Source organism: Trichosurus vulpecula, chromosome 5 (genome assembly GCF_011100635.1).
Source record: "Trichosurus vulpecula isolate mTriVul1 chromosome 5, mTriVul1.pri, whole genome shotgun sequence".
In the NCBI taxonomy this organism is placed as follows: domain Eukaryota; kingdom Metazoa; phylum Chordata; class Mammalia; order Diprotodontia; family Phalangeridae; genus Trichosurus; species Trichosurus vulpecula.
In genome coordinates, this window is record NC_050577.1 from 34,544,090 (window position 1) to 34,561,378 (window position 17,289).

At 42.0% G+C, this 17,289-nt stretch overlaps 1 protein-coding gene across 1 annotated transcript in view; it reads right to left on the reverse strand.

Annotated features, from left to right (window-relative positions):
* Positions 1 to 17,289, reverse strand: part of KAT2B (lysine acetyltransferase 2B) — a 113,402-nt gene that overhangs the window by 35,326 nt on the left and 60,787 nt on the right. The window contains exons 6-7 of the mRNA XM_036760194.1: positions 9,152 to 9,343; positions 1,412 to 1,518 (exon numbers count right to left, since the gene is read on the reverse strand). Of these exons, the coding sequence (XP_036616089.1) occupies positions 1,412 to 1,518; positions 9,152 to 9,343 (299 nt within the window). The remainder of the gene's footprint in view (positions 1 to 1,411; positions 1,519 to 9,151; positions 9,344 to 17,289) is intronic.

The window sequence follows — 17,289 nt, forward strand, 5'->3', positions numbered from 1 at the left end:
TCCAATCCAAAGGAAGTGGAACAAAAAAGGGCTTTCTAATTACCATCAATTAATAAAAATACCCCATCCTAGTTAGTGGAAATTTTCTTGTTTTTCCTTTATTATAAGAATCAGGACAACAAACAAGAACTAATGCCACAAGGCCTATCACTGAGGGAATAAATAATCCCAAGGTTCAAAAGACTCAAGTCTTTTGCCAGGCTCAAGCCTGGTAGGGCATCGAAGCCAACTGCTCACTGTCCCAATGAGGAAACTGAGGACCAGCTTAGCTAAGTGACGTACCCCGAATCATGCCAGTAGCAATGCATACATTCCCATTTCTCTTTCAAACACACCATGAAACAGGCCCCAACATTGGAAGGCATGATACCAAAAGCCAAGCACAGAACAAGGGGCTAGGTGGCCTAACCACTAATTACATCCAAGGACTGCAGAACATGTTCCCTAGACCTATGACTTTACTAATATTCAGGACAGTTGGGCATCTTACATCCACAAGTGACCTCCACGAATTAAGAGTCTATGACAGTAACAGCTATCGTTTATATAGTACATTATATAGGTCTGCAAAGCACTTTACAAGTATATCTCATTTGATACTCACAACCACCCTGGGAAGTAGGTACTATTATTATCCTTAAGAAGGAAACTGAGGCAGACGGCAGTTAATTGACTTGCGCAGGGTCACACAGGTGGTCAGTGTCTAAGACTAGATTTGAACTCAGGTCTTCCTAGCTCCAGGTCTACCACTCTTTCTACTGCACCAGCTAGCTGGATGAGAACAATAAAACAAAAAGGAACTTTGAAGGACTTAAGAACTCTGATTCAAAGATCCACCATGATTCCAGGGACCCAAGGAGGAAGAATGCTTCTCACTTCCTGACAGAGAAGGATTGGACTGAATATGCTGAAGTGATCATACATTTATGAACCTGGCCAATACGGGAGTTGGTTTCCTTGACTGTGAATTTTTATTAAGAGGGGTTTTTTTTCCCTTTTGGGGGTCAGTGGAAGAAGATGTTGGAAGAAGGGGGTGAAATGCTTGTCGTTTGGAAAGAAAAATTTGAGAAAAAGACTCCACGAGAGTACTTGGTTCCTGTGTGACTGATCCAAGCAAGAGCTGCCCTATGTGCTTCACGAGAGGTTCTTTTATGATCTGACCAAAGACCTTGATTTATTGCTTAGGCTGGATATATATTCAAGTCTTTAGAACCAAAATTTCTATGCTTGCATGGTTTATCTGCAATTTGTTCATTGATGGATGAGGGGCTCGGTTTTCTTTTTTTTAAAACACTTCTGGGCTTCAATTTTCCAGAAGAATGACACATATCAATGCACAATTAATGGTAACGAGTGACCGAACCCCATTCTTTTTTTGGCTGTTCTCCACTCCATGCTAAATGAGCACTACCTGTTTGGATTCCTAGCTGACCAGTGTGAGAAGAGGCAGCCAGAAAGTCTGGATCCCAGATAGGCGAACTCTGGCTATAGACTTCTTCTTCTAGCATGGAGAGAAACCTGCACATACAAACACAAAAGAGACAACATTAAGGATTAATTTCTTCAAAGATTAATCAAACTAGCCTTTTAAGACACCTTTAAAAGTAGCAGTAAGCTTGTGGTAACAGAAACCTAGAGAAAAAGCAGGTGTCCCGTTGATTGGGGAAGGAACAAATTACAGTATGTGCATATGGTGGATACTAATGTTCCATAAAGAATGGTGAATATGAAGAATTCTGAGGAGCACTAGAAAGTCTGCATGAACTGACACAAGTCAAGTAAACAGAACCAAGAGGAAAATATACAATATTTTCAATACAATACAATAAAAACTACAATAATAACGTAAATTGAATATTGCTGAAAGGCATTCCAACTCTGATTACATGTAATGATGAATCATGGTCGAGGAGAATAAATGATTACATATAATTGCTTCGAGATGACAAAAGATGGGAAGCATCTACGTTGGAGGAGTTGTGGAAACACAGGCATTGTTGATGGAGCTGTAAATGGATACAATTATTCCAGAAAGCAATTTGGAATTATGCGATTAAAGTAAGTAAAATGCCAATACCCAATAACCCAGAGATTCCATTACTAGGCATATAACCCCCAAAGAGGTAACTGACAAAATGAAAGGCTCCATATTTACCAAAACTTTTCATATCAGCAAATTTAGGAAGCAAAAACTGGAAACAAAGTACATACCTATTGACTGGAGAATGGTTAAATAAACTATGGCACACAATTTAAAGGAATGTTACTGAGCTGTAAGAAATGAACACCATGAATATGAAGAACCATGTAAAGAATTACATGAACTGAAGAAAGTCACAAGAGACAAGTAAACCATACACACAATGACTCCAGCAACATAAATGGAAAGAACCAGAAAACTATGAAAACTAAACACAGCTTGGCCATGAAGAAAAAATGTAAGACAACCCACCCCAAACTGTCCACAGGGGAGAAGCAATGCATATACTGCCAAGATTTTTCTACTTGTTCATCAATTTTTCTTGTTTATTCTTCCCTTCTTATTCTTTTTCACAAAATTGTTATGTAGAATGGATCATTTGGAAGGGGCATGAGCAAGTAATCTAGGAGGAAATTCAGGCAATGTGAGAAAAAAAGATAACAAAAACTACCAAAAAATATTCATCTCAACTCGAGGGGATTATGCCAAATGTTGCATATAGTGTCCAGGGATGACTGTCAACCAGGGTTACTTACCAATTTATAACAAGAGGCCCTTCCCAAATTCCTAGTGATCCACAGACCATGATGAGAACCACAACATCGGCCAGCCTGATTTTAGTGCCTTTTGTTGATTTTACTGAAGTGTGATATGCGTACCACTTGCATTCAGTGGCCTTATAGCTGTATTTGAACTCCAAATCCTAATGTGTGGCACTCGAGCTCCTCTGCCATCTTTAGTTTAAAGTCTATCAGGCTGATTTTTATTGATGTCTTTCAAAAAAAATATATAATCACTTGCTCACACAAAGTCTCAATCTCCTCCAAGAAACCTTCCCCATCAACAAATGAAAATTGTCACAGAAGAGTTCCCATCTTTGTTTCTGGACTGAACTTGTTAGTTTATAAAATGCCTTCGCTACAGCATCTCATTCCATCCTTGCAACACAGAAAACATAAGCATTATTATACCATTTTACAGATGATGAAACTAAGGCTGAGAGAGACAGTGATTTGCCCAAGATCACAACAGCTACTGAGTGACAGAGCCGGGATTTGAGGATTCTGATACTGAGTAAACTACTCTTTTTAAAAAATCACATTACTGACACTACAAAAAAAAAAAAAAAAAAGATGCCAATCTGCCTTAATAGTAGTGATGGCAAATTTTACTTCTGAGCTTTCAAACTGGCAAGTGAAAACAGGCGGGCTGGAGTGCTCATAGACAGGAAGCTGGAGAGTGACTTAAATGACACACACCCAAATTTAGCTCACCTATAGTAAAAACCAACTTAATTCCATTGAGTTATCACCAACTCATGTTGTATTAAGGCATTACCCAAAGTCAGGAAGACTCACCTTCCTGAGTTCAAATCCAGCTTCAGCCACTTACTAATTGTGTGACCCTGGGCAAGTCACACAACTTTGTTTGACTCAGTTTCCTCAACTATAAACTGCACTGGAGTGGCAAACCACTGTAGTATCTCTGAACAACAGCAATAAACATGTTGTATTCTTTTCCACTGTGTAAATACTGACGGCAGCTGCTGGGGCAGGGGGCAGAGGGGTGGCTGCAAGATGGAAGAGATTCCTCAATTAGCATCCTGAATCTGCTCCCCCAACACTGGCATTCTGGATGGAGTTCCCCATTCTCCCCACCATAAGCCACAACTGCTTGCCTGGAAGGCAAGGGGATGCCCAAAGTCCATATATTTGTTATATATATACATATGTTCCTTCCTCTTTTCCGATACCTTTAAGAATCTTTTCAGAAAGTCAAGCTATAAGGGAATTCTCATGGGAGAAGAAAAGTGTGTTAGTAGTTGTTTTTTTTTTTTTTAAGAACTGTTTCTTGAATATTCAACAAGGAAATTTATTTTGCCCAACCAGGCAAATTTACTTCAAGGGCCTTGTTTTTCTTTTCTCTTTTCCGCAAGGTGGGGAGATGTGATGGAAAAAAAAAATAGATTTCTGTTAAGTGAAAAAAATTAAAATTTTTAAAAATAAAAGTTTTTTTAACTGTGTCTTGAAAATAAAAGTCAATTGTGAAAATATGTTTAATGTGAAGATATATGTAAAACCTACATTGGATTGCATGCTGTCTTGGGTGGGGAGGGGGGAGGAGAGGGAGGGGAAGAAAATTGGAAACTCAAAAACTTGTGGAACTGAATGTCATAAACTAAAAACAAATAAATTTAAAAGAAAAAAAAGAAAAGTCCAAGGGAAATGAGAGATGGGAAAGAAAGACAAATTAAAAGACCTCAAGATACTGACGATGTAATATAGCTCCCACCTCTTGACAGAGCTAATAGAGCTGAGGTGGCGAATTGGACACATGTTTGCAAACAGCCAATGTGATGATCTGTTTGACTATCCATACTTGGACTCATCTGGATTTATCTGTACTTAGACAGATTTGCTATAAGAGAAGACTTTGACTTCAGGAGTGAGGGGAAAGGAGCCAGCAGGTTGGTGGGTAGTGATGGAGAGACCCAGAAGTACCATGAAAACATTTGTTAAAAACATACAAAGGAAAAAAAGTGCAGAAAAGGGGCAGAGTAGCCTTGTTATTACTATAGGTATGTGTATACATGTGTATGTACACATATATACTTTATACGTGTATATCTATATTTAAATACACGTATGTATTGTTCTTTCAAAATAACTAGCACGTATGTTTATATCTACATATATACATAATACACGTCTGTTGTGCTCTTTAAAAATAAACTGTCACATCAGCAACCTAAAGGGGCAAGGACAACTCCAGGGGACTCACGATGGAGAATGCTATCTTCATTCAGAGAAAGAACTGTGAAGTTTGAATACAGACTGAGGCACACTACATGCTCGCCTTTTCTGCTTCTCTTTTGTTTTTGTTTTTGGGGGTTTTTTTTTTGTTTTTTTTTTTTGTTTTTTTTTTTTGGTTCTGTTTCTTCTTTCTCATGATTCATTCCATTGGTCAAAATTCTTCTCCACGACTTGACTAGAGCATAAATTAATTCAATGCGAAGTTATACATGACAGTTATATGAGACTTCATGCCGTCTTGGGGAGGGAGGGGGGAGGGAGGGGAGAAAAACTGGAACTCAAAACTATGTAGAGCCGTGTGTGGTAAACTAAAAATAAATAAAGAAAAAAAAAATAAAAAAATAAAAAAAAGAAAGTCAAATTTTCAAAAAAAAAAAAATAAATAAAATAAACTGTCACAGAAGTTCAGCTTCTTACACAAGTGTCTTCCTTGTTCTTTTTTTGAAATAATGGAGTTTTCACAAGCCATGGAGTGAGGGGGGATCTGAGTTCCAATCCAGCCTCATACACTTGCTAGCTATGTGACCCTGGGCAAGTCACTTAAATCTGATTGACTCTTAAAAAAAAAAAAAGGAGGGAAGGAAAGAAGGAAGGGAGGGAGGGAGGAAGAAAGGAAAGAAAGAAATATTGGGGATTTTGAAGATTGCTATGTCTACAATAAAAAAGAAATTTTCATCAAAAATACAGCCTAGAAAGAGGAGAAATGAGAAATGCTGAAAGAAGAGCCAAGAACAATGATGATTTCATCACCTAGTGGAAGCACATATCCTCTTCTAATGCATTCTGAGCATTTGCCCACACTAAGCAATCAGTCAACAGGAATTGTTTGCCAGGTCAGTCGACATCAATTCCCCCAACAGCCTCCAATGTTGTCATGTTCATTGAAAAGGGATATAAAAGAAGTGGGTGGTAGTCTGACCCTGCTATTAATAATAAAGTGAGAAACAAAAAGGGTTAGCTTTTTAGCTCTCCAATCTAAGGGTGCTGGTGCAATAGAACACTGTAATTAGCCAATATTTGAAAGAGGCCAAATGGATTTTCAGGGAAGAAGTGCTGCTGCAGAAGGCAATTCAACTTTCTCTCTGAATATCACTGAAACAGGAAATTGTGCTGCTTGGTGTAGGGTCCATAATTTTGCCTGAAACTACAAAATGCTGTGAAAAGCTGCTTAGAAGAATTGGGGAATTTGTGTCTATGAAGAGAATATAAGCCCCGTGAGGGCAGCCACTTCTTCGTTCTTGTCTTTGCTCATGTCCAGCACTTAACAGAGTAACTAGCACACACAGTGGCTGCTTAATCGATGCCTAACTGATTTATTGATTACATTATCGTACCCTAAGAAACGACAAATTTGAAAGATCCAAAGAAGCTCTGGAAGATTTTCATGAACAGACACAGAGCAAAGTAAGCAAAATGAGAAGAGAAATGAATACAATATTACTGAAAACACTTGCAATCACCATTCTTTAGCCCAGAGAACAGACAATGAAACACATACAGGTTCACAGATTTAGGGCTGGAAGGAATTGGAGAGGTCATCCAGTCCAGCCCCTTCGTGTTTATTATTCAGTAGAGAGTTGGGAGCTTATGGGAGTGAAATGGGGTGTACAATCTATATCAGATGGGACATTTAGTCGATAGATTTTACTGAACTGTTTTTCTGGACTACAGAGGAGATTCAATGGCAGTAGTAGGGAGAGAGATGGAGTGTTGACAGTGGTGTACAAAATAAAAAGAGTCAACAAAGGGTACTTAAAAAACAATCTCCCACACACACACATCTATAAAGCCTCCTTCTCCTCACACTCTCCCATTGCTGGTCAAATTTTGCTCCCTCTTCCCTGTGGGACTCCTTGGCTGTGTCCCTGTCAGCTTTGGTCTTTCTTTCTCGCCTGTGGCTCTCTGCCCCCAGCTGCAGAAATATTATCATGGGAATGAAGGGATGGGGTACCTCTCCATGCAAGGAAAGCTGAAGAGTAAGGGAGAATAGAAGCAGAGAGCAGTATCTTGGAAAAAGCATGGACCTGGAGTCCTAAGAATCTTGGCTTTGAGGGACCTCAACCAAGCTTCAGTTTGTTCAGTTCTAAAATGGGAATACATCAGTAGCACATTTTGAGGCTCGATGACTTCCAGATCTCTCACAAAGATCTTGAGGTAGGATGGTGGAGTGAATACAGCAGTGGACTAGAGGACAAGAACTAGGTTCAAAATCCCACCTTGGATAATTAATAGCTATGCCACTGTGGTCACTCTGGACCTCGGACAACTCTTCTGTAAAGTGAAGGGGTTGGACTCTATGGCCTCTAAGCATCCTTCCACAGACGGTCCTATGAGCCTTCACTGAGTCACTGTGAGGAACGCACTTGACAAACTCTAACATGCTCGTAGAAATCTGCATTATTATCATGTAGCCAAAGTGACATGATGAGGAAGTAGTATATTCTAAGTGGAGGGGAAGGATCCTGACCAAGATCCAGTTAAAAACTAAATCTGGGCCCCCAAAAAGATCATGGGAGCTCTGACTGAGAGTTTCAAGGCCATTTTTTCCAACCACTTTATATTATCGATGAGGAAACTAAGGCTTGGAGAGGAAGCAATTAGCCCAGGGGGAAACAGCCATTTGAACCTCAGTCTTCCTGACTCTAAACCCAAATCTCTAACTTGAGTATATGGATGTGCACATATAAATCCTCCAAAGGACATAAACCTATTTAGGAGTCAGGTCCAAACTGCCAAGCTGTTTCCAGAACTGGTCTCCATTTTCCCAATCTGGCCTAACATACCACTAAAAATTCACGTTTCAGACTTTGAAAATGAGTAAGTCTAAAGAGTAGATGTAAATGTCCAGCACCTTGAGGGTTCCTGCTTTCTTGGAGTGACCCAAGACAAGACAGCGCTGACGTGACTTTGAGGCTTGAGGACATTCAGATCTCTCTTTCAAATCAACATCAAGGGAATTTCCAGTCATTTCTATTTTCAGGCTAACTATAATTTTTTCTTTCCTGACACCTAAAACATAAAGCATGTTAAACTGTCTGGAAATGTACACTACATTTAATAGACATTTCACTTTTGAAATCCACTCTTCTAGATTTAACTACAGGGAACCAGTCTTTGAATAACATCTGAGTAACACCACCTTCCCCCCTGCAGTGCAGACAAACAACTCTATGCGGACTTATGTCTCAAATACAGGAAGGTCATGGCTCATGCTCCTCAAAAGAAGTCACCAATGTCCTCTTAGTAAACAAGGCTTTGTGGTTCCAAGCATTTCATTACTCCAGGTGCTTAAGACCTCATTGGCAAGGTCAATGACAAAGAACAGGACCCTCTCATTTGCTTTTGCCTCCTGCCACATTTCTTCCAACTCTGAAACATTTTAAGCTGTGGCCGAGGAAGGCGCAGAATGAAAACATGCCCATTTCTAGAGAACTAAATGTTCAGGATCCTGAACTCAGAAAGGGACCATGTTATCCCCATGGAGCTGAGCTGATGTTGCCCTTCACACCACCCCACCTTCCCCATACCTGGAATACTTTCGCTCTCACCCTTGCCTCCTGGCTTCCTTTAAGATTCAGCTCCCATGCTGCTTCTGCGGGGTGCTCTCCTACTCGGCTCCACCCTTCCCCAGCTACCAGGGCCTTCCCCGCCCCCTCAAGGGCTAGCTGGCCGCTACTGTGTATCTATCGTGTATGTGTCTCCACACGTACACACACGCACCATCTCCCCAGGTGGAATGGAAGCTTCTTGAGGGAAGTGACTGTTCTGGTTTTTTTCTCTGTATCCTCAGCACTCGGCACATAGGAAGCACACAAGAAGCGCTGCTGAATGAATGACTCCAGCTTCCAGGAAGCGGACCTATAACTACATGACTGGAGGTCGTGATGCTGGCTCAGAAAGCAGGCCAGGGAGAAGACCAAACGCAGGAGCATTCCACTGGAATGCTGTGAGCCACCTAAGTCTGTTCTGTCACTTTAGAAAACAAGTCTGGAACATTCCCCAGCACTGGGAAAGTTGGGAGAAAGGTGAAGAAATGTGTGCTTAAGAGAGCAGCCCTTCCCAGGTTTGGCTTCCCTTGACCTCTGCCCCCTGGACCACTTAGCCAGCCGCTTCCAGCCCTCAAGCCGCTTCTCCTTACTTTGGGAAATGGGTGAGGATGAGCGTTCGCTTCTCCAGGGGCAGCTTGTCTTTCTCCTGCCGGGCCTGCTCAAGGAGCTGCCGTCTCATCACGGTGAAGACGGAGCGCAGCAGCGTTCTCCCGAACACCTGGGTGGTCTCATACCGGGGGAGGCTGTCACAGAACTGGGGCACGTGACAGTAGCACAGCCACCTGAAGCAATGAAAAAAACCGTAAGCAATTAACCCTGCAGCACTCTGACGCAGCCAACTGGGGTCACCCTCAAGACAACTGGAAAGAAACCTCATCCTGTCCTTGTCATAACGTTAAGAATTCACATCAGTCAAACTAGCAAAGTCACTAGCCACGGATGACTGGGTGATCGCTGGTTAGCCTCATGCTGTCTGATTACAGGAGCAGCTAGGATGGAGTGCTGGCCCTGGAGTCAAGAGAACCTGAGTTCAAATCCAGCTTCAGACACTTAGTGGCTGTGTGACCACTCAGTTGGCCTCAGTTTCCTCACCTATAAAATGAACCGGAGGAGGAAATGGCAAACGCCTCTAGTAGGTTTGCCCAGAAAAAAAAATCCCAAACGGGGTCACAAAGAGTCAGACACGACTAACGGACTAAACACCACCAGACATAATTTGTTACAGTAGCATTCAGTAAGCGTCCCGAACCTGGGGTCCAACAGCCCGCCAGGTTTCAGGGATGAGAAACTGGATGGGAAAAAAATGTGATCTTTATTTCTGCTGACCTTCGGTTTCCCCGGTCAACCCAGGTTTTGGATCACACGTCCTCTTTTCCTTACACGACCGAGATATTGCCTTTAAATTTAAACCCTGAAGATTCAGAGGTGAGAGTGACCTTCAACACCACCTGGTCCACCAGCCTCATTTTCCTGATGAGGAGGCTGAAGTTCCACAAGGTCAAACGACATACCAAGGTCACAAAAGCAGTTAAGTTGTGGAGGCGGGATTTGAACCCAGGTGCTAGGATTCCAAAGCCAGAGCTCTTTCCACGGCCCCAGGAGGAACGTCTGCTGATGATGAATGCCTGGTCTATGGGCGTCTGATAGTACTTGTGAGTCTTTTAATAAAAGCCAATAAAGCCAGTCAAACCATCCTGTCTCCAGGCAGCAGACGGAGATGAGAACTGCCAGACTTGGCGACCTACACACCTGGGTTCTGGGTTCGAGTCCGGTCTAATAATTTTTATGACTGTGATCATTATCATTCTCTCTCTGTTGCCCCTTACTCATTCTTTACATCATTTACTCTCCAGTCTCAATGCTGCCTTCTTCTCTTCATTCCCCTCCTCCCCTGAATTTTTTTCCTAATTAAAGGCAGGCTTTCATTAGTACTTTCTTCACCAGTACTTCACTTTTGAAATGCACCAAGCTGTATTCCACTTCCAATCTCTCCTCCACTCTCCTCTTCTCCATCACTGAGAAGTCCTTTCCTGAAAGGAACTTCAGGCTTACGTTGTCAAAGCAGAGCACAAAAGTTTTGTGTTGCCGAGAGATCAGGAGGAAACGCAGCTATAATGACAAAGTTGAGACGAACTGCATTTGCCGTGGGCTACAGAAAGAAATGGCTTGTCACGGAACCAACAGTGCTGGGCATTGGGACATTACCATCTTCCCTCTTTGATTATCTCCAATTTATCCTGTATAGATCTAGTCTGCACATAATTGCTTGCACCATCTTGCTCCTTAGACTGACTGACTACTGGAAAGCCTGTATAGTATTGTGCATAGAATGCTGGGTGTGCTGCCAAGAAGAATGAGTCAAGTCTTGCCTCTGTCATTTGAGTTGTGTGACCTTGTACAAGTCACCTAACCTCACTAAGCTCCTGTTTTCTCATCTGCAAAATGGATCCAGTAACACCTCTAGTAGAAACCACACCTCATAGGGTTCCTGTGAGACCCAACGAGGTAATGTATGTATCATACAAACATCATTTATTATTTTGAGAAGGAAATGGTACCCAACTACCTCCAAACCAACTACATAAGAAATGTTAACTATTCACAGAACAGAGGAGTAACCTTCAAGTTAGATGGCCAATTGTAGGTACCTAATCATATCCTAAAGGTTGTTTCCAGGACTCTTGGTCAGAAAAGAATCATGTAAAAACACTGTCGAGTTTTCTAGAAATTGAAAGCTTAACAAAAATTTGGGCCTAGGGAGAAGCTCCACCTATAAAAGAGCCTCTATGTGTCTGTCTCTCTCCTGAAGACTGATGTTCTTCCTGCCGAAGATGACAGTTCATTAATATTACCATTAAAAAATCATAAAGAGATTTAGTAGGCCGTGCAGTAATGCCTGGAAGGGGCTAGGGAGGAAGGATAGCACTGGATGGTTCCTGTCCAATTTCGAAATGTCTCACATTCCACACATTTCACTAGGAATCCTTTTATAGACATTAAGTTGTGTTTCTTATTTCTCAAATAAATCTGACTTTATAAATCTGCACAATTTCCAGTAGATAAGAGTAAGTGACTGAGTCACTGACTTCTTGTAATTGACGCGAATGGTCAATGCTTGAAGTGACAGGAAGAAAAGGAAGTGGGGTGGTTTACCTATGATTTCAGTTACAGAGATAAACAAATGGAAAGGCTGCCTTCCAGGCCTGGCGGTCATCTACGAGGAGGCATTTTTGTTTCTGACTCCATTATAAAAGGAAGTAAGATAACATCTCATCGCATCTCAAGCCTGGAATACAGACCTCATTTCAATGTCATTCTTTTTCGTTTGCTCACCGATCTACGAATGAACCTAAAATGCCACGGTCTGCGCTGCTCTGGGCTGTCTTGGCACAGCATTTGCATTTTTTAAATCACGTTATTCTTCTCACATTTTGACTGGATACAGAATGTTATATCTTGAATGGACCTTAAAGATTCCTAAAGCAGAAAGGATTCACCAAGACCAGGGATGGGGAACCTGTGGCCTCAAGGCCACATGTGTCCCTCTAGGTCCTCAAGTGTGGTCCTTTGACTAAATTCGAACTTCACAAAACAAATCCCCTTAATAAAAGAATCTGTTCTGTAAAGCTTGGACTCAGTCCAAGGACCTAGAAAGCCACAGGTTCCCCACCCACCCCTAACTGAGACCACCTCAACCCTCTTGTTTTACAGATGAGGAAATAAGGCTGGAATTAGGGCTCCATGTAACAGGAGGTTAGATGGTTTGCTTGGAGTTAGAAGTAGTTTAGGGCCAGCAGTATCCAAAGGGCTCTCATGACTGTTCTGCAGCTGGCCACGTGCTGCTATGAATTTCTTATCAGGAACTGGGGCTCTCTCTCAGCCCGAGACACTTGGTTTGTTCCCTGTTCTGTACATGAATTCCTAGTTTATCTTTCTCTCTCAAACAAACTCTGACACCAACAGAAATGTTCCCAATGAATAAAAGGAGTGGCCTAAAGAATATGATGTGAATCTACAACAAACTCACTAACCAAATTCAATTTTTAAAGACAGAGAGAGCAAACAGAAGCAAGAAGACCCAGGATCACAGAGTTGGATGGGGCTTTAGAGGTCTTCCAACCCAATGCCCTTATCTTTTTAGGTGAGGAAACTAGGCCCAGAGAGAGGTTAAGTGACTCGCCCAGTGTCACATGTGCTCGAGCCAAGATTTGAACAAGTCTTCCCCACTCCAAGTAGAGTCAGGCCTCAATCTACTCTGCCACTGAGCTATCCAGGGTAAGCCTTCACGAGTAATTTCTGAATTTAAAGATTTTCACTTCTCATCTTTTTCTTCCCCTTGGAGGCTTTCTTCCTATATCCATATATCATGATTACATCCAAGTAACAAAATATGAGGTTTCCTTACACAGCCGTATTTCCCTCTTTGCCCTTGTTCATTACTATGCCATTGAATCACTTAAAAATCCTTTATCTTCTTTGTGGTTTCTGCTACTACATCATTTCTATGCTGAACATGTTCCAGATAAGAAATTGCAGAACTGCAGGGGATGTATGACTTTATCACTTTGAGGTTTTCCTCCTCTTACAGAGAATAGCCCACCCATCCCTGCATATCCTATGCATTTCTTGAACATGTCCTCTTTTAGATTTGCATGAAGGGGGGGTGACCCAATGTGCTGGGGGGCTCACAGCTTTATGACATGACAAGGAGACCAGCAGGATGCTGGTTGGCTGGCCTTCCCTTAATAGTTTGCTCTCCTCACATAATGTGACCACATTGTTTTTTCAAACAAACATCTGATGACTTCCTTTACACAGCTTCTAGAATTCCTTGGGTACAACATGTTGCAGCCTGTTCTTGCCCACTGTGGACCTTGACTTCTCCACTGCCTTTTAGGTGATCGCCAACTTCAACTCTTGGACATTTAAATCATGATAAAGAAATTCCACATCACTGGAGGAAAACTAATGCTAACAACATGGGATTGAAAGCCAAGTGAACTCTGATTAACACAATGACCAACCAAAATTCCAGAGGACCGAGAATAAAGCATGCTACCACCTCCTGACAAAGAGGCAACGGGCAGAAATCTACTTTTTGGATATGTCTAATGTAGGAATTTGTTTTGCTCAACAATGCATATGTGTTACAAGGGTTTTCTTCTTTTCCTTCGTGTGTGTGTGTGTGTGTGTGTGAGAGAGAGAGAGAGAGAGGGAGAGAGTGAATGAGAGAGAGAAAGAGAGCAAGGAAAGAAAATAGAATTTTGTTCAGTGAAAAAATTAAAATTTTAAATTTAATTTAAATTATATTTTCTTAAATGGGCTTTTGTTTTAGGGATGAGATTAGGGCTGGACATTTCACTAAAATATCACAATAAAGTCTAGGTATGTATTACAAAAAGGTACTCAAGGTTGAGAACATATATCTATCTCTGTGATATGCATCATGGTGTGGCTGTCACTGCTAAACACATTTGCACCAGGGAAACTCTGACTCAAACAATTGTTGGGTCTCAAAATTTCCATGCTAGTCTTCCCTATAATGGTCTTTCTTCTTTGACACTGAGTGTTCTATTTCCTGTATTCTCTCATTTAAGCAAAATCTTAGCAGATGTCAACAGTGTGATGTGACAACCCAAAAGGCCAAGGCCTTTGTCTTTGGCTGTGGTGAGAGAGACAGAGGTCAGGAATAAGGAGCTAACAGTCCTGCTCTGCTGTCCCCTGCTTGAATCACATCCTCCATGAAATGCAGCCTCTTTTCAGCACTGCATATCCACAAGGAAGTACACAGACACACCGGAGAGTGCCAACAGAAAGGCAGCCACAATGGCTGGAGCCTCAAGCATGCGCCATATTAGGATTATAGGAAGTCGAGATGTTTTAGCCCAGAGAAGAAAAGCCTTGTAGTTTGGTGGAAAGATTCCTGACTTTCAGATCAAAGGCCCAACCCATACCACCTGTAGGATCTTGAGCAAATCACTGAACTTCCCTGACCTCATCTTCCTCGTCTGTGAAACGAGGGAGCTGGTCTAGATGGGTCCTTCTCTACCCGTATCTATAATCACCATGGCAGAAGCAGGTGGTAAATAAGAACTTACGAGACATAGCATAAGTCTGGCAGTATTTGAAGGAGCATTCACATAGAAGGATTTGTGCATGGCCCTAGAGGAGGGGATTATTTTTTAACCTGGGGCCCATGAACTATTTTTCTTTTAAGCATTTTGATAACTGTATTTCAACATAATTGGTTTCCTTGTAATGCTACATGTTTTATTTTATGCATTTAAACACATTATTCTCAGAAGAGATCTGTAGGTGTAGGTGATCCATAGGGATCAGCTGCCACTGTGGCCCATAACCCAAAAAGGGTAACAACTGATCCCCTAGAAAAAAGAGCTAGAAAAAATAACAACAACAAGACAAAAAAAGAAAAGGATCTAAAAGAAACGGATGGAAATTGCCAGGTGGCAAATTATGGCTCAATATAAAGATAATAGTAATCTAGTAATCACAGTGGCCCCAAAGTGGAGTAGAAATGCCTCAGGAGGTAGTGCATGCATCCTCTCTCACTAGAGGTCTTCATGTAAAGGCTGGCTGCCTGATCTATCACAGAGGTAGCGTGAATTGTGGCATGGGTGGCTCTGGATGGGCCATTGAAGTCCCTTCAGACTCCCAGATTCTGCAATAGCTACAGGTTCTTTTTTGTCTGCATTCCTTATTCTATCCAATTGATTTAAGAACACATCTGGCTGGCTTCACTTGAATTTCATTCAGGAGGTTTTCTTTGCTTGCAATCTGCTCTATTAGATCTGGTTTATCTGCCTGCTACGTCGGAGGCGGAGCAAGGAAGGGGGTAGTGGTGGCTAGAAAATTCTCATCTACTGAAGTACTGTATGCAGTATTTTCCAATAAGATGATTTCAAAACTCAGATATATGATTTTCTTAGCTTTCCATTTTCACATTCCTGGCAGCTAACTTCCATCCAACCATGAGTAATGGATCAGTCAAGAGTTTTTTGGGGTTCTCTTTTGGTTACTGTTTAATGTCACTTACTGAATTTTTGCAAATATCCTAGCTTCCTGGGACCTCCCATTTAAATCTCCCTTTTCTTGCTGGAGCAGCTTTGCTATTTGTGTCCCATGATGAGGTGCTAATACACCCAGGGCCACCCAAAGCCCTGCTGGCAACCTCACCTTCCCCTGTGCTCCTAAAAGCAATATCTGGATCTGGATGCCTTTCTTAGGAATTTATCCTTTAAATAGCTATGAACTTTCAAGTTTAATGGGTTCTGCTACTCATATTTCATACAGTTGCCAAAGGCTAGGTGGGGTTTCACTTAAAGAAACTACAGGTGCTTCATTTTCACTATAGCATTTTTCCTCTACCATTTGTTATGGAAGAATATTGCTGAACAGACATGTTATTTAAGTGATATGCATCAAACTAATGCTCCAGTATGGAATGATGGAAAGGGCATTGGAGTCCCAGGTATGCCATTTACTAGGGATTTCACCTTGAGTGCACCCTCTGACCTCTTTGTTCCCTTGGCTTCCCCATCTCTTACAGGGAAGACAGAAGTTGTCTGACCTACCTCACAGGGCTGTGAGGGTCAAGCAAAAGGATGTCTGCAAGGAACCCTAAAACAGAAGCTACTGTTACCACTTCCTCTCTGGTCATTTTAATAACAACAAGCATGGAAGGACTTCTTGCAGCTCCAATATGAGATCTTCAGAGCTTGGTCAACTGCTCCCAAGGTCAAATGTCACAAAGGGAAGTACTCACTCGCCAATGATCACGTTTAGTCAAAGGGCACTTCCACTACAGGCTTCTTCCAAGGCCTCAACACAGCATGAAGGTGAGCCTTCCTTCTCAGAGGCAATGCCTGTGGAGGTCCTACAACAAGCTGGAAGGCCTTTGAGGACAAGCACCATGATGGCTCACGTTTCCTGCCTAACCACCAGCTTAGTAAGGTATAGACACTCCCATCATGAGGCTGACCAGAGTTTAGCCACAGCCTTCGAAGGCAGCTAAGTGACATCATGGCTGGAGGGCTGAACTTGAAGTCAAGAAGAAGTGAGTTCAAATCCTGTCTCAGAAATTTGTGTGTCTGGACCAGTAACTCCAGCTCTCTAGTAAGCAGTTTTTCCTTCTATAAAATGGAGATGGTAATGATAGTACCTATTCTTGCAGGGTCATTGCAAGGAGCAGACAAGGTGACATACACAAAGCACTATGCAAACTTAAAGCCAGTGAACCAGGTGGTAGAGGAGTTCTCACCATCACAAAATAACAGGTCTTTGAACAGTCAAAACAAGTGCAGAGTCGATAAGGACCCTAAAATGTCCCCACAAATAGGAGGTACCCTGGTGTAGTGGAGAGGGAGATAGCCTCAAAGCCAAAAAGATCTGGGTTCAAGTCTCCCCTCTGACACATACTGGCTGTGTGAGCCTGGGCAAGTCCAATCTCTCAATGCCCCAGGCTACTCTCTAAGCCTAAGCTGCAGAGAAAGGACCAGTTCCCCTTCCCTATGCCAAATATAAGGCCAAATAGTTAAATTTTCCAGAACAAAAAAGAACTGTGATCTACATTATCTACTCTGAACTGTCCAGATCCTAAAAGAAGCCTCCATTCACTACATACATGTACACACACGTACATGTATATACACACACACGTACAGTGAATGTGTACATGCATGTGCATTTCATCAGTGTGTTATTCTCCATT